We start from the raw sequence: 21,222 nt of genomic DNA on the forward strand, positions 1-21,222 counted from the left end.
AATTTAAGCACAAATAAAGATAATAACTGCAATGGTTTGAAACACACCAACTGCATTTAAATGCATGAGTTCATAATGATATTAACATAGAATTCATTGGTCAACTTAAAGGACACCAGTAAATGAAATTGTTACTTTGAAATTGGCATTAATACATAAAAAAACCCAGCATTTACTCTGCTTTCTCTATGTGAACTACGTTTCTGGGTAACCAAACTGATGAAGGGAAATTTTTCCTTAGAGAAATGCATGTGTATGTGTGTGTGCATGCATGTACACACCCCCTCATGAACTAAGGGATCTAGTAGTGATCATCAATGAGTGATAGCATTTCAAAAAGAAAGACCAAGCTGTATGCTTCCTAATGAAAGTAGAAAATACTACCCAAACAGTAGTTTTGCCAGGAAACAATCAAACCTGGGTCTGATTAGCTGCTTGATATAACCATTAAATTTTAGGAAATACAGAGGATAGAAGAAAATGTTCATTGACATGACAGGGTTATAATCAGCAAATCCAGACTGGGAAACTCAAAAGAAAGCTTGATATCTTCAACAAACTGCAAGAAAAGAGAAAGAGGGAAAAAATATATGCAGTAAAAGAGATTTCATATCATATCAACCCATTTCAACATTTGAACTTTATTTAATGCTTTAGTTGAAGACATTTGAACATTAGATATTTGATATTGAATAATTATGCATTTTTAGGTGTGATAATGGTTTTGTGGTTATTTTTAAACAGTGCTCATCTTTTAGAGATACTGAAATATTTAAGATAAAGTGATACTGATATCTGGCACATGCTTCAAAACAATCTGGAAATGACGAGTGAGTGAGAGGGAGCCTAGATGGAAAAATGTTGAAGACAGGTGGAAGGTAAACAAGATGGGTCAATTTTTTGACAAATAGAGACTGGGATTAAAGACATTTGGGGTGGGAACGAAAATACTAGTTAAGACCTTTTTGAATAGTTATAGACTGTGAAGGTATTTGTGTTCCATGAGAATGCCTACCAAAGAGCATTTGCTGCAGAGGAGACTCTTAATAATGAGGTGGAAAAACAATACTCTGGACGTCAGTTGGCTTTTTTCCCCAGCCACTGCAGCACTAGCTCAGTGGACCCTGGACAGAGAAGCCATGCTGGCAAGGATGGAGGCTATATATGGATTCACCCATGTGGAATGCTAGTGATACTGTTGAGTAGGGACCAGCTTGAGTCCCAGATAGGACACCATTTCCTGGGGGGGACAAGCCAGCTACCTACCTGGCTTTCCTTGGACTTCTATCATGGAAGGGCAGAGATTCATTCTCACAGAAATTGACATATGTTCTGGATATAGATGTGCCTTTTCTGACTATAATTCTTCTGCCAGCACTATCATCCACAGACTCACAGAAAGTCTTATCCACTGCCATGGCATTCTGCACACACTGGTTCTGCTCAAGACATTTCATTTCACAGCAAAGATGTGCAACAGTGGGGCTCACCCATGGAATTAACTGGTTTCACCACATACCCCATCACCTGGGAGTATCCTCTGCTCAGAGTGTGTCACCACTTCAGCTGAAACCGAAGTGTTGATGGGGGCTGTGATCTCAAGTGAGGGTCCAGAGCCTCTTCCCAGGTCATGTGGTTGTTAGTAGAAGTCAGTTCCTTACAGCTGTGTGAGGAAAGCCCCTGCTCTTTTGCTGTTAGTGGAGGATTGCTCTCAGCTCCTGGGGTGCTCTCAGGTCCCTGCCACGTAGACCCTCCTTTCACAACAGGGCTGTTTTTCTTCTAAACTGGCCCAGGAATGAACTCTTCTGTGTTAAAGACTTGCCTAATTAGGTAGGTAGAACCCGCCCACAATAATCTCCATTTGGATTTTAGTTCACTGATTAGGGACCTTAATTGTACCTGCAAAATTCCTTTGACATATAACACAATCATGGAGGTGATATCCAATCATATTTACAGGTTCCAACAATCCACAAGGCAAAATTATGCAGGGTACGTATATCGGGGGGGGGTCCATCTTAGAATTCTGCTTACCGCAGACTGACCCCTGGCCATTTTGCTCTCCTTATGCCACTGAAGCAACAGGTGAAAAACAGAAGGGTAATCAGTTGGCTGTACTGATCAATCCCTTTTGCTGCTATGGTGGAAGCAAGGAGGGCCATGTGAGAGAGCCCTATGTTAGTTAGAGAAGGCGCCGTGGCAGGGCATTGAGTGGTGAGAAGGGAGTTTGCTGGTTTGCCTGAACCAGCAAATGATTCTAAATCTGGACATTTTATAAGGTTTCTCCTAAAACTTCCATGCCAACAGCAAAAGTTAATGGAAAACTACAGGAACCAGAAAAAAGTCAGGATGATTAAGGATTCAGACATCTCGAGAAGAAATGTTTGCATCACTTTACCAGGTAGGTAAAGAACCCAGAGCTGTGGGTTCTGGCTGTGGGTAAGGAATGTATGGAATGGGTAGTTGAAGCTGGAAGTTAGAGTTATCAAGTATAGCCAGGTCCAATTACAGAAATCGGGACTGTGATAGCTTTGCATATTTTCTCTTTATTTATGTTTATTTATATATGCTAACCATTTTCTTCCTTCCTCTCCTTTCCATTTGTATTATATTTTTAAAGTTGGTGGATGCCAACTTTACAAAGTAGTCTTTCATTAATAGAATATGCACTGGGACCTTGACTGAATTCGAGTGGTAACTAACAGCCGGCAGTGGATTCAATGACTGTTGGGGCTTTGTGTCTTCTCATTTGGGAAAAGGGCAAGAACTTCCTTTATCAGAAGGATAGGCTAAAATATGGTTAATTGCTTTGTTGTACTGGAATTCAAATCTTGTAGAAGGGTGCATATGGAAGCAGAGTAGTCAAAGGGGTTGATGAAGCCTCATATCAGCTCCCAACTCATCCTTCAGTACCTGCTCTGGGATAATGGACTGGACTCCGGGCATTTCTCCTTCAGAATGAGCACATTAAGTAGAGGATACTGGAGGGACATTAAAGGAGGAAAAAAGCCTCTCTTCCTGGTTTCAGTGTACTGAGCTTTTTTTGTTTTTTTTTTTGCTCTTGCTTCATGATCTGTCAGTGGTGTGTGTATGTGTCCTAGTGTGTGGACAACCGATGGTGCTTTGCTCTGTTTGCATACCCAAAATGCACAGTCCCTCAGCTACCTTGAAGCCCCACCCCAGGAGGCCTGGTGATCACCTCACCGCAGGCTTCTTGAGAGGGCTACCACGTGCTCCTGGCCTCATGCTTTAGCAGAGCTAAAACTCCCTGGCATGCCTATCCACTGGTCTTAGCTTGCCAGCTCCCTTTGGGTTGCTCCTGAGGCTTTTTCCAACGTGGAAGAGGTCTGTTCCTGACTTTGCACCTGCAGAAACGTCCGAACTTCCTCTGCAACCTGCTCACCAGCCTTGTCTTACTTGTGCCCCAGAAGGTCATTTCCTGCTTAGAAGATTATTCTAAACCAGCTCTGGCCAGGCAAACCAGCACTTTCTCACCACCCAGTGGCCTGCAACACCTTCCCCAGTGACATCTGAGTGCCAGAGCAGGGCCCTCCTCCAAGCCTGTCCTTCCTTGAGTACTCTCCCTCAGCCCTAGGGTACCACTTAGAGTTCTCTTAACATAGTTATATTACTGTGTCCTAACTTAACAATTATTTCAGCTTCTCCTGGTTAAATTTACTGGTCTACCTCCTGATTATACCTAGATTGCTAGAGCTGTGATTAGTTGGTGAGTCTGGGACAAGGAAGTGAGCATGACTAGTACTTTCTCTTCTCTCCTAGGGAATAAGAGAGCATGCATTCTGCCTCCTTCCTCCTTGCTGCAAGTTTTACAAGGGGCAGGCAGTTAAATAGTTGGTCCATTGTTGTTTGTGGCTGGATGGGTGTGTCTGCACAATTCTGGCGCTTGGTATAAGGAAGCCCACTTTTATACAGATGTAAGCCTCATTCTCTAACTTCAGCCTTATCACTAATAAAGGTCATTATTTCCTGCTCCACTTACCTCTTGTCTACTTCTGAGTTAGTTTAGACCCTGGGTGGGGAAGAGGTTAATGTGAATCACTGAAAAGCAGCTTGCTGCTTTTTCTTTTGACATGTTGAGTGTGAACTGGTTTATTCACTTTCTAGCTTTTAGTAGAACATGCCCAATGTCATAATTAACATACTGGTACATTGAAATTTAATATAAACATCCAATCCTGTAATATTTGTTTTCAGAAAATATCTAGGGAGCACTCCCAAATCATCCAATTTTTGTACAGTTGGGTCTTTTACCATAAGCAGATTTTAGTTATTTTTCTAAGTCTCTGGTCAATCTCTTTTCATGGTGAGTTGAATCTTTAATTTTTATAAATATTAAAGAATGAAATGTTTTTCTATAAAACTAAAACACTTTAAAGAACATACACAACATACATAAGGGTCCCCAAGTGCTCAGTTTTAATAAAGGTAACATCAATTTCCATAGAAACAAGAGTTCACCAGCATCATGACAGTTGATGGGAAAGTGACAGACTTTATGGTCTTAGATTCTGCATCATGTAGGAAGCTTCCAGTTGCAGTAAGTAACAGAAAAACCCAGCTGAGTCTCGCTTACAAAATAAAGGAAAATTAATGGTTCACCCAGTTGAAACTACAGAGGTCCATCCATGTGTTAGGGGTGAGAATTGATCCAGAATCTCATATAATGTGACTTATAACTGAGTTTTTCTTTCCTTTTTTTTTTTCATAAGTCCTGTTCTAGATGGTTAATCTTAAGCTTATCTGAAAGAAGTGGGTTTTTTTTTCTTTTTTTTCCTATGTTTGAAGTATGACCTAATTTAACATTTTACTGTCATGTTCTTGGTGGACACATTCCCCCAATTCATGATCCTAAATTGGATTTGAGGAGCTCTGAGAGTTACATGAATCCTCATTCAAGAAACAGCAAAGAGAGAATCTATGTCAGTATACTCAGAAAATCACGTCTTCGAGAGTCGGTCTGGCTGGAATGGTTTGTGTCAATTCCAAACCATTCATTCTGATCAGAGACAGCACGTGCAGGTTGGCTCTGCTCATCAGGGCCTTCCTCCAGTGCAGGGGAGGCCCCCCCACCTAAACCACAAAGGTGAGAATGAAGGGAGAGGGTAGATTCTGCAAGAAACTCAGGCTACAGAAGGAGGAGAACTAGATGCTGGGCAGGTAATAACAGGTATTCATTATAGGTACAATACTTCCAGAGTCTATTTCCTGTTTACTCAATTAGAAAGAAATTTAAGACTTTGACCCAGCTTACCTCACATATACGCTGTTACCTGACACATTTTTAGAAAACAGACATAAAGGTTAAATAAATAATTTCCCAGTATTTTATTTCTATAATAATTTTATAATCACTAAAAAGACTTTGTTATGTAAGTGGTAATACAGACTTCATCTGGATGATTTTATATTTGGTAAAGTGTCCATATCCAAAAAATTTTTCTCTGATGCCTCATGAATTCTAACATACCTTTCAATTGATATCCCTTTTTTTAGTGTGTTTAAAAAAACAACATGACTTTCTAAAATTGCCTGACCACGAAAGCACATACTGAAACGTAACAGCCTTCTCTTCACAAGGCACGGCACCCATCATTGTCTTGGATTGTCGGGTCACGTTTGTCCCACCATGTTGAACTCCAGCACGGGTTTTTGTTTTGCCTGTACCTTAAATCTTCAGACATCCTTCCTACAATCATGTTCTCATTTTCCCTTTGCCATCCTGCACCACCTCGCCTCCTTCCTAGACTCCCAGAAATATTTACATGGCTGATAACTTCTTTCTCAGGGTGCTGCTCGCATCCGATTGGTCTTCCTTTGTCGCCCCGAACATGCGGCTACCTCTCTCTGTTCCATTAATTCCTCTCACTTCTTTATCCATCAAAAAACCCAAACAGGTTTAGCAAAGCTCCGAGAGGTATCATACTCTATCTAGTCCCCATCTTTCAGCTTTGTCTTCCATGTCATTATCATTATCAACTCACTGCTCAAGACATGTCACCTGTGCCTCTTCCCCATCGTTCCAAGGTTCCCTTTGAAATGTCTTCCTTCAAGATATTTCAAAGCTTCAATGTTTCCCACCCATGAAACCTGTTCTGGCTCCCCTCAGGCTATCAACTACTTCCAACATCAACCGGGTCACACTGCCACTAGCTTCCTAACTAGTATCATGCTTCTTGCCTGTCTCCTTTCTCCACACAACCACAGAATGACCTCTTATGCAATCTGAACCCCTTATCATCACTTGTAAGATCTGACCCATTTACTAGCTCAGAGACTGTGCTAAGCACTTTACTTGGATTTATGCATTGAATCCTGCCAGTAATCCTATGCTTACGTACTTGTAATATACTGATTTGTAGCAAATTCTGTTGATGACCCACCCAGATTCCTTTTATAGGGCTGGTGCACCCACAACCCATCAGCAGCAGCAGGTGCTGGCTGCTAACAGCTCAGACCTCCGCCTTATTTAGAGGACTGCCCTCAGCTGACAGCTCCTCCCCCACTGCAGGTAGTAATGGCTCCGCCCCACACCTCTGGGTAGCACAACCTAGGTGGTCTCATCCATACACAGAGTACACTGTAAAGTCAGGCTGAGGCTGACCCTGGAAACCTCTTCTTCCCCTACTGGACCGTTTTCTTCACTCCATTACAGATTTCTCCCAAGAGCACTCCCTCAATAAATGTTACATGCCCAAGGATCCCCGTCTCAGGAGTTGCTACCAAGCAACTGATCCAACACACCATTTTACAGATGAGAAAACTTGAGGCAAACAGGTAGTGATTTGCCCAAGATCAAGCAGAAAATGGCAAAGCTGAAACCTGAAGCCAGTCTGGCTTGCTAACCTGCCTTCTTCTCACCATACTGTAATGGCCACTTATCCAATCTCATCTGGCCAGGCATCCCCTCTAGCTAGGTTAATTCCTACCTCAGGGTCTTTGTACTTCCTATTCTTCCAGTGTTTCCTCTATCTCATTGTGGTTTACTTCCTCACTTATGTCAAAATGTCTCAAATATTACCTCCTCAGAGAGACCTTTCCTGACCCCAACCATTTACCTAGCATAGCAATACTACTCACAAGCCTGCTATTTCATAGTATTTAATGCCCGGAATCATATTATGCTTATATGTTTCCCGTCACCCACAATAAAATGAAAGTTCCTTGAGGGCAGGAATGTTGTCTGGCTTCTTTACTGCCATCCCCTCCATGCTTGGTAACACACCCGGCAAAGGACAGGAGCTCAGCAACTATTTGTTGGAGAAGTGAAATGAGTTCGTTTCTCAGAACTCTTACAGAGCTTTGTAGAAATCTTTGTGAACTATAGTTACTATGTTTGCTTGTTTATTCTGTAAGCTTGTATGCTCTTAAAGGATAGAAATTATGTTTTATTAATTTGGGGTACATAGAAGGCATTCAAATAATGACACCAATTCTAAAATTCGAGATATCAACTACATATAGTGACTTTCCATATAGTGACGATAATCAGCATTTCATATGAATTATAGTATAATCCAGAAGTATGAAAAAATACATCACATGTAATTCATAAAGTATTCCTGCACATGTTACAAGAAACTATAGTAAGTATAATTAGGTACTTATCATTTCACCTTTATTTTTAAAACAATGCCATTTTCAAAATATAAAACATACACCTATTTTCAAAGAACCATTTAAATACGGCTTTGAAAAACCACGATGTTTTATTTACAACAAATAGATGGTAGTGCAATAGCAGTGATAGACTTTTATGATAAATAAAAATATTAGCATTATTCTGGCATCCCTTTGGGGCAGAACTTCATATTTACAATGACTCATGAAAGTAAAACCAATAATGGCCATTAATGAAATTTGTATTAGAACCTGAATTTGAATAACCAAAGTAGATTAGTCATTTGTTTGGGATCTGGACCCATATATATGAAAACTGAAGTATGAAATTAAAGTTTCTCAGCTCCATGATGTTTGTCAACTCTCAGTCATTCCGGTATCTGCATAAGGTGATCTATTTGCAACTCCAGTGTATGACTTACAGACAGATGTGCTAAATAAGGGCTGACACAGCTGGATTCTAGTTCAGACTTTATAAATTTAAAGGCACTAGGTACCCATGCCATAAAATAATGGGATCCAGTATTACATTTTAAATTATGGAAGAACCACTGGAAATAAAATCAGTGGTGGAATTACAACAGATGTCAGATATTTCTCAAGTTCACAGGAGTACCTAACTTCTCAGTTTCTTTAGTGTGTTCCAACTGAATTGAAACAAAATTTGTCTCACCAAAATTTCCCAATTCTAAAATGGTCTGGATCTGGGCAACATCTTTTCCAGCAAATCCTTAAAAGTTCAATTTACCCATGAAACACTGATGACATTCTTATAAGAAGTCATTTTCTTGCTATTGCACAGAGGTCAATTTTAAAGCTAATCCAGGCAAATGAATTCAGAAAAAGAAGCACTTTATCTAATCCACTTAGCAAATGCTGAAAATTAGCTTCCACTTGAACAACGAAATGGAGAAATGTATGAAACTCTCCATGTGGTGTCAGTTTTGCTGTTGTGGTGATGGCAGCCAGTTCAGGCAGAGGTAGCCAAGTCCCATTTACATGGGGAAGGCAAAAAACAAACAGACATTGTGAGACTTAGCAGTTTTCTGACTTCTAATGATCATAGACCAATTTTGATTATGAGCCATGTTGCCGTGTAGTATTCTTCTGAGTTTTATGTTTCAAACACAAAGGAGCATGTGGTGCCTTGGGCAGCTGTGCTGGACTTATCTTCTTTTAGCTTACTTTTTCTCTTCCCTAAGGTTAAGTAAAAAATGTGACACATTTTCATATACCACAAAGGTAATACAGCAGGCTGGAGTCACTCTAATCAAATTGGGAGCAATTCCTTTGTAAAATCCACCAATGCCTTCTTTCCTTTAGAGAGAAAAATAGATAGATGCTTAATTTCCTGTATAGCTAGGCTGAAGATACAAAAGTTTAACTGACATAGGGCATGGAGCCAGCAGTCAAACCTCACTGTGAAAACAGACCTTCATGTTTTCAATGTCCTGGGTAGGGACACCTCAAAACTGAACTGAAAAGTGCTTTAATGACAGCCATCTTTCAAATGCCTTTAAATGTATAAACATGCAAGACTATTAACTGATCTAACGTATGCATTAAAAACCTCATATATTATACAAATGCGAGGCAACCCTAAATATCACATGCCAAAACAAAATTTTATTTCTTTAATGCCTAGAACAGAAAGATGGCCTTGGAACTTGTCATGTGGGTTCTTGATGAATATTTACTAAACTGAACTAAATTTAAACATTCTAAATATTCTGCTCTGGCCTTTTATAATTAAAGATTAATATGGGGATACTAAGAAATACACATTTTTCCCAAATGTGAAGACCAGTGCAGTAAGTTTTCATTTAATTGTAGTCAATAGGTTCTGCGACTTAAGTGAAATGACATACAACAAAACCAATTCTACCACAGGTTAATTGATACGGACGAGAGTTAAGGTCCTATGGCATCTCATTAACATTATAAGGAAACGATGTCGTCCCAGGACCTGCTATACTTGTGAAAGTTATGGTGCTCCAGCAGGTGTGGCACCTTCTTGATGGTATTAAACCAGGTCTTTTATGACTTCCTATATTCAAGGCCATTCAAATATTTTTTTAACATCTAATTTTTGTTTTATTAATTTGTCAAAGCACTTTCACATATCTCATTTGATTTTTAAAACAACCTTGTCAGCCTAGCCGTTCTAATTTTACAAATCCAGCCTTAGGGAGGGAAAGTCCATGCTCCTCTATGTGGGAAATGGGAAAGCAGGGGCTACCAGCCATGTTTTCATCCCCGCACACCAGCCTGTGCTATACAGCCAACATCACCTAGACAGCTGAAGATTTGAAGGCACCTCCTAAAAGCCATTCTGCCATGCCACATGCACTCACCTCCACGTCCTCGAGATTACATCCAATACACCCTCGTAAGACATATGCTGATCCTGAAGACGAGCTCTCACAACTTGGTATGGGTACGTTGCTGCTACAGCAAATATTTTGGATAGTGCTGCAACAGATATGTATTCTACTGTGCTCTAAAATGACAATGCAAAATATGTGCTTTCTGTTAGACAGGATTTCTTTAAAAATATGTAAGTATATATAAAGTATGTAGGAAAACAAACATTTAAATGAATCTGTAAGTGAAAAATACTATTGCCTCTCTTAACACAGGCTCTGAGCAATTAAGGGGTTCTTTTTTTAACATCTGTGTCATTAGCCTATAAAACATTTAACTATAAATTATTGGCAGAGCCCATATTCATCATCACTCATCATCACAACAATACTCCCAAAGTAAACATGGCAACATTTCCATCTACTATATCCCCCCAAAAGTCAATAATATTGTATATTTTTTCCAAGAATTATCTTACCAACTGGGCTTCTGGTGATCTGTTGATATGCTGGTTGTATTTCAACTTCAACAACTCATATGCCATAAACTGAAGGGCACCATGTGATGTTCCAAACAGCCCAGGAACAAACCCCTAAATTGAAATAAACAAATGAACAAAAAGTTAAACTAAGTAAGCAAATTCCCAAAGGACCACAGCTTCCTGGGAGGGGAGAACGGAATGGGTGACTCGACAAATGTGAAATGGACAAAGTTTTAGACAGTTCTTACCCACACTGTGTCATGATAATACATCTCATGGTAACAGGGATACACAGGTTACAGTACAGTTCCAACACTGTAAGCCAGATTCCAGTTTTCATTAGTTTGTTTCTTGCCTAAGTTTGACTTCTTTTTATGACTGACTATAGGTCACTCAGAACTTGGACGGTAGAGCCAAAAAAAATTACAACAGTCAGTGATGATTAAAAATGTATTGATAATAATTCATTACCTTATACAATCCACGCACACCTTCACACTTATATATTTTCCAAAGGGTACCAAACATCCCTTTATACTGCCGTTGTGGGGCGTTAACAACACCTTCATACTGCAACATAAGGCGGGTTTTTGCCACCCAGAATGGGTTTGTGATGCAGAGCGTCATGGCTCCTGAAAGCAGATTTAAATATGATTAGTCAGCTAATTACAGCTAGTCACTTTTTCCCTCATGACAACCCAAATAAAGAAGAGTCAATTTATATAAAGAATGGGGTTGCCCAGGGTCTGTACATGCAATAGGGACATGCGGTCTCTGACACAGACTTAGGGCTAAAAAGTTTTGGGTGGTTACAAAAAGTTCCTTCTGCAGTAAGTGCGAGGTAAAAAGGAGATGGAAATGTGAGACACATTCCCTTTGAGGTGTGAGGATGAAGATGTCCTAGCTCCTGAACAACGTGACCTAGTGTAAGAGAACAGATGGCAAACAGGGAGCAGACTCTGATAAACAAATAGATACTTAGGAGTGGGACACACTGTAACCCAGAGGGGTGGAAGGCCAGGGGGAAAAGACCGGGAATCCAGCACCTTAATAATGTGTGATATGTACCTATATATCCACCTCAACTGTACCACAACCTTGCTCAAAGTCCAGTCAAAGTAGCTACTATGTCCCAAATTAAAGAACTATGCAATGTAATAAGTATTATTTTACATTCTTTACAGGAAGTGACAATTTTATAAAAAAACCAAAAAACCAAAAACCTATATCTGGATAAGCCTCTCATTTGCTGAGTTTTCTAAGTAGTCTTTTATTCAACAAATATTTATTTTTCTTGTGTGATTCAGATCTCTATTAGCAGCTAGGTATTCAAAAATGAGTAAGATAGTTTTTGCCTTAAAAATCAACATTAAAAAGTAAAGTACACAAAATATCAAAGTAAAAATTTAATTTAATTTATTTTTTATTTTTATTTTCAGGGGAGAAACGTTTATGTGAGAGAGAAACATCAATCAGTTGCCTCTTGCACACGCCCTGACCGGGGACCGAACCCATAGCCCAGGCATGTGTCCTGACCTGCAACAGAACTGGCCACCTTCCGCTTTCTGGAACAATGCCCATCCAACTGGGCCACACCAGTCAGGGCTCAAAGTAGGAACTTTAAAGACTTATGGGTCTTACTTTGTTTTCCCCTTCTGAATATTATACACATGAGGCAATTAAGCAAGGCTACTAAATTGTACTCATATAATTTGAAAACTGAGATTATACTTTAATTGAATAATCTCCATACTGAATCATTTTAAGCTATTAGAGATTTATAACTTTTCTGAATTTTATTACCCTGTACAAAGTAAAATTCTTGAAATACATCCAGAAAAATCAGTAAGAATACCTACTTTTTAAGGAAAGTTCATGTGGTCACTGATTAGTACAGTTAGATAAGCATATGTGAGCTCTGGTGCTCAAAGGAAAAAAGGCAAATAAAATCGAAAACAAAAGTCAAAATTTGACATTTTAAATTTCACACACTGTCTTACCAGCTTGGGCCGCTGAGACAAGGTATTCTGTTGCCTCTAACCGTTCAGCTCTTCCTTCTGTCTTATATGATTTGATGGCGTTGTAACTAAAAGAGTAAAATGTGAGCAATTTAGTAAATATTTGAGTAGGCGTCATTAAGCAGTAAAGTCTCTTTTAAAGTGGTGTGTAACTTAACGATAATGCCTCAAAAGTAAAAGTCAATGCATAAGGCAGCCACCAAATAAGGCCGTTTTCAAGAACGGATGTGCTGGAGTGGTTCATTGTTAAGATTATACCTTTCCTCCCCCCAAATAGATATGGCTAGCAATACATATGCAAAATATTTTAACCACACACTCAACAATTAATAAAAACAGCAGGGAAAACCAGGAGGGGGGAGATGCAGTGGAGGACCAGCCGGGGTGGGGGATGGGGAGGCACCTAACAAATATGTGAACATCTGCGTTCGGTTATCGTGGTTGGCGAGTATAGTAGGTAAAAAGATAAAATCTCTCTGTAATCCTTCATAACAGACTAAAGACCATAGGCAGCCAACAAATAATCATAACAAAAGATAACACAGACAGTATCAGAAAACACTGAGAAACTATGACTGATCACGGAAGGCTTTGTGTAGCAAGTGGCCCGGGCTGAGTACAGGGAGGCAGGTACAGTCACAACAGGGAAACAGGTGGGCATAAGCAGAAGTTACAATAAGGATGAATGGGAAGGCAGGAAAAACGGAGCCACACTTGAGTGGCAGACTGGCATTTAGCCTTTATTTGGCAGAAAACAGAAAACCACTAATGTGTTCCTGAGTAGGGAATCAAATCAGCCTATTTTCTCTACCTCTAATCTCCACTTTCTCTTGAAAGAAGAATTCAGGTAAATAAATCTTCCCAAGCTTTGCCAACACCATTCTAACATGAAACAAATATACTATTTTATCATTAAAAATTTTCAACACATGAACCTTATATGGCTTGTCCTTAGAAACTGTCTTTGGAAAACCTACACATCTCTGAAATTCATTAATAGCATGAATTTTGTACATATGGTTTCGCCCTTCTAAGTGTATCTTAGAACTGAAAAAAAACCCCTACATGATACTGAAGCTGAATTTTATTTTGCTTTCACTTAAAGCAGCGCATGCTCCCCCACTGCAGTGTGGTGATGCCTTGTCCCCGTGCTCCTGTGCTCTCAGTAGGTTGAATGCGCCTGCCATACATGCTTTCTGTGGCTCCTTCAGTAAGCATGCAATAGCAGTTATTTCAAATGGTGATGGTATCTTACAAGGTAAGGATAAAGAAAATGAATGAACTAAGAAGATAATGAAGCAGGTCAAATAAGAGGTAAGAAGGACCATGTCTCAAACTCTTTCAGCTATACACTGGCTTCCGTTTTGTTTCTAGTAGGGATTTTCCTGGGGTACATAATGTTATAGGAACCCAAGATCTGTTCTCTTGTGCTTTTCCAACTTCATTATGAATCAAATGTATTTTGGTAAGTCATTTTCCTGAATTCATCTCATAGAACTGGCATCCACAAGAGTGCTTCTCCATTCCATCCCTTTGCCTTCTTCCTACTAAGAACTTTCCTCCAGACCAAATGCCGCTGGTAATACCCAACAAAATGAAATAAGCCATTTTGCACTTTCTGACCCTTTCAATTCAGAGAAAGTGACTAAATGACTCACCTTGTATTATTAACTCATATGTTAAAAATCACTAAAAACAAAAATTGTGACTTCTGGCAAGATGGAGGCATAGGTGGATGCACCATACCTCCATGCACAATCAAGATTAGAACAACAACAATTTAGAGGCAGAATAACACCCAGAACTGATAGAGAATTTATCTGAATGGAAGTCAGACAGCCAAGAAGTTGAAGTAGACCCGCTCGTCCAGACCGGTAGGAGGGCCGGAGACGAGCAGCCGGGCTCGGGTTGTGGTGCGCGAAGAACAGGGAGGACTGGGCGCATAAGGCAACCGGGAGCACATAAGGCACCTGGGGCGCACAAGATTGTAGCGGGTGGACCCTGAGTACGCAAGCAGCAGCTGGCAGACCCAGTGAGGCGGCGATTGTGGACCAGGGCAGAGCGCACAACCCAGGATCCCAGAAAAGGAACTGAGGTCCCAGGAGAACGGACCTACTGCCATTGTTCCCTCCTGCCCCCGCCCCCACATACAACGTCACGATCAAGCGAAGGGGATGCCCAGCCCAGGTGAACACCTAAGGCTCCGCCCCTCACCGTAACAGGAGTGACCAGACCAAAAAAAAAAAAACAAAAAACAAAAAAGAGAGAGAGAGACCTGTCTCAAACAGAACAGATCAGTCCCCCAGGACTCATCCTTTTGAGCAACCAAGAAATAGCCAATCTATCAGATGCACAGTTCAAAACACTGGTGATCAGGAAGCTCACAGAATTGGTTGATTTGGGGTGCAAATTAGATGAAAAAATGCAGGTTACCATAAAAGAGATGAAGGAAGATGCACAGAGAACCAACAGTGATGGGAAGGAAACTGGGACTCAAAACAATAGAGTGGACCAGAAGATAGAAAAAAACAACCAAACAGGAAAGAATGGAGAAATAAGCATTCAAAAAAACAAGGAGAAGCTTAGGAACCTCCAGGACATCTTTAAACATTCCAACATCCGAATTATAGGGGTACCAGAAGGGGAAGAGGAAAAGCAACAGATTGAACATGTATTTGAACAAATAATAAAGGAGAACTTCCCCAATCTTGCAAAGGAAATAGACTTTCAGGAAATCCAGGAAGCTCAGAGAACCCCAAAGAAGTTGGACCCAAGAAGAAACACACCAAGGCACATCATAATTACATTAGCCAAGGTAAAAATGAAGGAGAGAATCCTAGAAGTAGCAAGAGATAAGGGGACATCACCTGCAAAGGAGTTCCCATCAGACTGTCAGCTGATTTCTCAAAAGAGACCTTACAGGCAAGAAGGGGCTGGAAAGAAGTATTCCAAGTCATGAAAGACAAGGACCTATATCCCAGATTGCTCTATCCAGCAAAGCTTTCATTTAGAATGGAAGGGCAGATAAAGTGCTTCTCAGATAAGGTCAAGTTAAAGGAGTTCATCATCACCAAGCCCTTATTTTATGAAATGTTAAAGGGACTTATCTAAGAAAAGAAGATAAAACAAACATGTATAGTAAAAGGACAGCAAACTCACAATTATTAACAGCCACACCTAAAGCAAAACCAAAAGAAACTAAGCAAACAACCAGAACAGGAACAGAACCACAGAAATGGAGATCACATGGAGGGTCAGCAACAGGGGAGTGGGAGGAGGAGAGAGGGCGAAAAGATACAGAGAATAAGTAGCATAGATTGTAGGTTGAAAATAGATAGCGGGAGGGTAAGAATAGTATGGGAAATGCAGAAGCTAAAGAACTTATAAGTATGACACATGGATATGACTAAAGGGGGGGTATGGGTGGGAGAGGGTGTACAGGGTAGAGGGGAGTGAAGGGGGGAAATGGGACAACTGTAATAGCATAATCAATAAAATATATTAAAAAAAACAACAACACAAAAATTGCTTTCATTTAACACTGGAAGATCTTCTAGATCTACTCACAAGAAAAAGTAGAGTCCCCAGGATAAACCTGCACCCCACACATTTGGGGTTACTCCTTGGTAAAGTCCCCGTAGTCCATCAAGTTTCCAAATGGTACTCAAGCAATGCAGAATTCCTTTGTATTTTGGTCTCAGTTCCAATCCATCACTCACTGCAGTAAAAGATACACAGAGTCAGGTGAGAGCAAAATTCAAGTTCTGAATCACATATAAACATAGATATACGATCATGTAAAGGAAGTAAATTCAGGAGAAAAACATTTAGGTAGAGGAAATTATTTTCCAGGATTGTTTTTAAAATAAACACACTTGTGAATTTATTGAAGTTTTTTATTGAGGGCATACTGAGCATTCCAGTAATACTGAAGGAACTGTTGGATTAGCCGCTCTTAAAAATCCAAAAGCCTCTTAAATAAGTAAGTTTCAACACAAGTTTTGTTTTTGTTATAGATATCCAAGATTAACGATTCAAATGATCAACATATTACTCAAAAAATGAACTTACTGACACTTCAGTAGCTCCTGGCATTGTTTACCTCCAAAACACTCTTCTTCAGGCTAGTTTCGCACCACACTCTCCTGATCCTCCTCTTATTTCTTCATCCTTGTTTCCTCTTTGGCCACTAAATTTCCTTTGCAGCCTCCTCGTCTTCTGCCCATCTTTCAAATGCTGATTTTTATCAGCAACCTTTCCACTCAACGGGCACAGTCTCTTAATTACTAAGTAGCTTGAGCTGCTGTCCCTGTGTTAGTTTCTACATCTCTAGTCCCGATGTCATTCCTAACGCCCAGACCTGACTTCCGTTTTCACACGGCATAACAGTTGTGTCAATCTGGCAGCCTGTTAACTTTCTGGAATCATTTTCATTTACAACCTTTAGCATTTTGCCATTTAGCTATACCAAACTACCCACTAAGGTTTCAAACTAATTGCATATGCTGTGGAATCGAACTTACTAGGTTTGAATCCCAATTCCAACACTTACCATATGACCCTAAATTATTTGATTATTCCATGGCTGAGTTTTCTCAGCCATAAAATTAGAAAAATAATAGAACTGAACTCTAAAACTTACAAAGGATTACATATAAAGCCCTTAAAATTCTCCCTGGCACATAGCAATCATTCAACAACTGTTCAGTTTATTCATGCTACTGGCTCTTGCAATAGTATATGCTAAAACTCAACTGTATGCTATTCTTGTTACTGGACTCTGCACTTTGGTTCCTTGGTTAATCTGTGGATGATTAGATTTTCAGGTTATTTTAGAAAATCATTATCTTTACACCTCATTTACATTCTTCTTTGTTGAGACTCTCTCATCATTCCTGATGATTTAAAACTACAATCCACCCTCTGTGCCCACAGATTCAACCAACAAGGATCAAAAATATTTAAGGAAAAAAAAGTTATGTTGCTGATGTGTACTATGTAATTAGGTGTGTGATGGCTGTATCTGTACTGAAGGTGTACAGAATTTTTTTCCCTAGTGATTATTCCCTAAATAATATAGCACAACTATTCACATAGCATTTCCCTTGTATTGATATTAGGTATTATCACTAATCTAGAGATGATTTAAAGTATATGGGAGGCTGTGTGTAAATTATATGCAAATATATCATTTTACATAAGGGATTTGAGCATCTGGAGATTCTGGTACCCACAGGGGGATGCTGGAACCTGTCCCCTGCAGATACCATGGGACATATATTTTCAAGTTGGAAGAGGTTTCAACCATCACCTTATCCAACATTTCCACTCAATACAAGAATATCTTTTAACCTCTGTTATCCAGCCACTGAACTACTTCTAGTCATCATGGTTTCCTTTCTGGGCGCCACTACTTTGCCGGGCCAAAATCTGCTTCCCTGTAATTTCTACCTAACTTCTGTCTGCTCTTTAGATCAACATACAATCAGGCAGCTACCTTTCCTACATGTCAGTTCTCTAAATACCTTAAATTCTACCCCCTACTCCCCACGCTCCCACCGAGCTAGCTAGTTCCTCCAGTCATTTCTCATATGAAATGATTTCTAATTTTTCTTCTACTCTGGACACCTTTGAGTTCCAATTTGCACTTGGCTTACTGAAGTAGTCCAGGTTTCATGTAATGGTACATTGAAGACTAACACCCCCAATCACTAGATACTACAGGTTAGTTGTAGGAATTAATTGTACTAAAGCATAAAAACTACAGCATTAATGCTTATTGCCAACCAACTATTTTGATTTCAGTTATCCATTTTGCCAAACTTTCTTCTTTTCTATCACCATTTCACAGCTTTGTGATAACAAAGCCCTGTGTCAACTCCTAGATCTGTAATTCTGTCCTCCCACCCAATTTTAATTGCTTTATCTGTCACCTTCACCCTACTGGTCTCTTAAAACTCTCTCCATTTCATCAAAATTACCAATCTTCTCGGGTACCAAGAATTCCCTTCCCTCAGGCATCATATGCTTATGTCACACTCTGAAACTCACTAGGCCAACCACACTATTCCTCAATCTCAGCTGACATCCCTTCTGTTCCTAGACAAAAACTGCAAAAACCAAGTCATATAGGCCAGCGCCTGTAGCCAAATGCAAAATTCTTTTCATGTTTAAGCCACTGTACACCACAGATTCCTAGATGTAGTAGAGTGCTTAAGTGCCAAAGGGTTCTAGATTGTACCACCTGGGTTTAAATCCCAGCTCTATTGTTACAGGCAAGTTAGTTAACTTCTACTATCCTCACCTGTATAGTGTGGAGAACAAAGCCATAGGGTTGTTCAGACTAGTCAGTCAAATAGTGCATAGGTCACTGCCTTGCTCCTAGTGAATGCTCAACGAATGTTACATCATAAATTATTTGTGCATACGTCATACACTCCATGGAAATAATATGCCTTTGTGGGTTTTCTCCGATGGATAATACTCCATAATTTTCACTTATTTTTCCTTCATAGCATGGCTGCTTACCTCCTGCAACTGCTGAAATAGCCCTTCTATGGGGAAACTTAACATCTGATGGAACCTTTACAGATACAGACACATATGGCTATCAGCAACCTATAATCTTCTTGATAGTCTACCTCTGCTCATATTTTGGAATTTAGATTTATTTCATTTTGCCCTGGCTTTACAGGGGAAGGGACCACAAAAATCCAGAATTATCTTTTGGAGGGCGGCCCCCTTGTAGTACAGGCTGCCCCGCTAGGTGAGTGTTCTAGGTTCACATCTGGATCAGTGCACCAGCTGGCACTGTTGTGAGGGGCTGCGGTTTAGTTGCAGCGAATTTTTTTTGGAAGACTCTTTCAATGCAGTGGCTCATTTCATGAGTTTTTTACGAGTGCATCTGCCCACACCATGCTGAGTGGTCAGCAGTTTTTGACCAAATACATGATGACCTCTTGTGACCCACCCTCCCTATTCACCCTGTCTCACCCCTACAGACATTTTTTATTTCCCTGGATGAAAAAAGTCCTCAAAGGGAAATGTTTTGCTGGTGTGGAAGAGGTGAAACAAAAAGTGGCAGAAGCACTAAAAGACATCATAATCACAAGTTCAAAAGCTATTTTGAGCAGTGGAAAAAAAACTCAGTTGTATTGCATCAAATGGAGTACTTTGAAGGTGACTGAAGATTAAATATGTAAGAATACACAATTTTTTATAAATTCCATTTTTGTGTCCCCACTTATATGTTGTCTAGAATGATCTTTTATATGACCAAGTCTCACACCTACAATTAGACAGTAAGGTCCCCTCGCAAGAACTTTGTCTAGGTGATTCTGTATCCCCTACAGCAGTCTACAAATGTATTGAGTGACTAGGATAGAATTAAAGTCTTTAAGATAAACCATTTCTGCAGATCTAATTCTCAAGGCAGAACTTACAGTAATGTGTTACTGATAAGAGAACTAAAATGACAGAAAAGTTCGCAAATAAAGTTATATAAGACCTTCTTTGAAACTATCTTTTCCAGAATTTAGTATTACCTTACTTTGTTAATTTCAACATACTTAATTTACTTAACTCAAGGCGCTTCAATCAATAAACCTAAAAAGCAGTATAGTATTTAGATTCCAGCTACCTATTCCTTCACAGGACCTTGTACCACACTATAAACGCTAAAAAACAAACCTTCAAGAGAATTCTATCTCATATTTGCTAGAGATTACGCCTTACACTAAGCACTTGCATTTTCCTCATAGGCGCTGACAAGCACGTGACTATCCTAAGATTTCAAACTACCTTCAACCACGAATGTTTTGCACGTGCTGAGGGCTAATCCTAAAATGTGACAACCCGTTTTTTATTTACAAATCAGGCCTTGAGTCCCACATTCTACACCAGTGAGGACTTTTCTATCGATGCTCCCCAACTCTTACTCTTGGGGAATCCGGGTGACCACAGCCAGATCCTTTTGCCATGCCCCCTTCCTCAAATCCAGTTCCAGGTGAGCCCGGACAGACAGCAATCTTCAACGCTTGCCTCTTAGTATGGAAGGAGCAAGGAAAAAACCAAAGCCTCCTTGAGCATCTTTACCACCCAGTTCGGGGAACAGCAAGCAGAAAGAGCCCAGGGTCAGAGCGGGCTCTTACCTGCAAAGCGTATCTTTACTAGGTCCAGCGGGTGCAGCGCGAAGTTGGACAGGACGCCGCCGCTCACACCCGCCACGAGGTTCTCGTACCGGACGTGGCGGAATACCGCGCTCCACGCCGACGACCCGGGAGCCGACTGGCCCTGGCTTGTCATTGACTCGGGGCCTGCTGATACCTCGGCGCCTAGGGCCGAGGCGGTGAGACGGGAGGCAGTGGCCACCACCGTGGCGACAATCGCCACCCTGAAGCAGAACTGCAGGACGCTAGCCCACTTCCGGGACCGGCGGGCGGACGAGGAGCGCGTACCCACTGCACGGAGCCAGCAAACCCTGTAGCAAGCCTGGCATGACAGGGGGCAGCCGCAAGTGACGCCAGAAGAGAACGCGAGGGAGGTGGGTCGCACGCCTCCACGGAGTCCCCGCCCAGCCTCGCCCACAGCTCCTGCAAGCTGGGGCTGAAGGGCGTGGAAGCGAGCGCACAGAACCGCCCCCGGTCAACCCTCGTCCGCGAAACTACGGAGTGCCGCGGGGTACAGGCTACGCAGCCGGTTTCCCATTTCGTGAAGTCACGT

General features: G+C 40.7%; 1 protein-coding gene across 1 annotated transcript; it reads right to left on the reverse strand.

Annotated features, from left to right (window-relative positions):
* Positions 1-4,414: 4,414 nt before the first annotated feature.
* SLC25A32 (solute carrier family 25 member 32) lies at positions 4,415-21,199 on the reverse strand. Its single transcript, XM_045860986.1, has 7 exons — positions 20,652-21,199; positions 16,069-16,219; positions 12,484-12,569; positions 10,955-11,115; positions 10,481-10,594; positions 9,993-10,138; positions 4,415-8,955 (listed from the first exon to the last, which is right to left on the reverse strand). The coding sequence occupies exons 1-7, from the start codon at positions 20,803-20,805 to the stop codon at positions 8,820-8,822; spliced, it is 948 nt and encodes a 315-aa protein (XP_045716942.1). The 5' UTR covers positions 20,806-21,199; the 3' UTR covers positions 4,415-8,819.
* Positions 21,200-21,222: the final 23 nt, after the last annotated feature.

The sequence above is a fragment of the Phyllostomus hastatus genome, unplaced genomic scaffold (assembly GCF_019186645.2).
Source record: "Phyllostomus hastatus isolate PE091 unplaced genomic scaffold, TTU_PhHast_1.1 phas_scaffold_21, whole genome shotgun sequence".
Classification (NCBI taxonomy): Eukaryota; Metazoa; Chordata; class Mammalia; order Chiroptera; family Phyllostomidae; genus Phyllostomus; species Phyllostomus hastatus.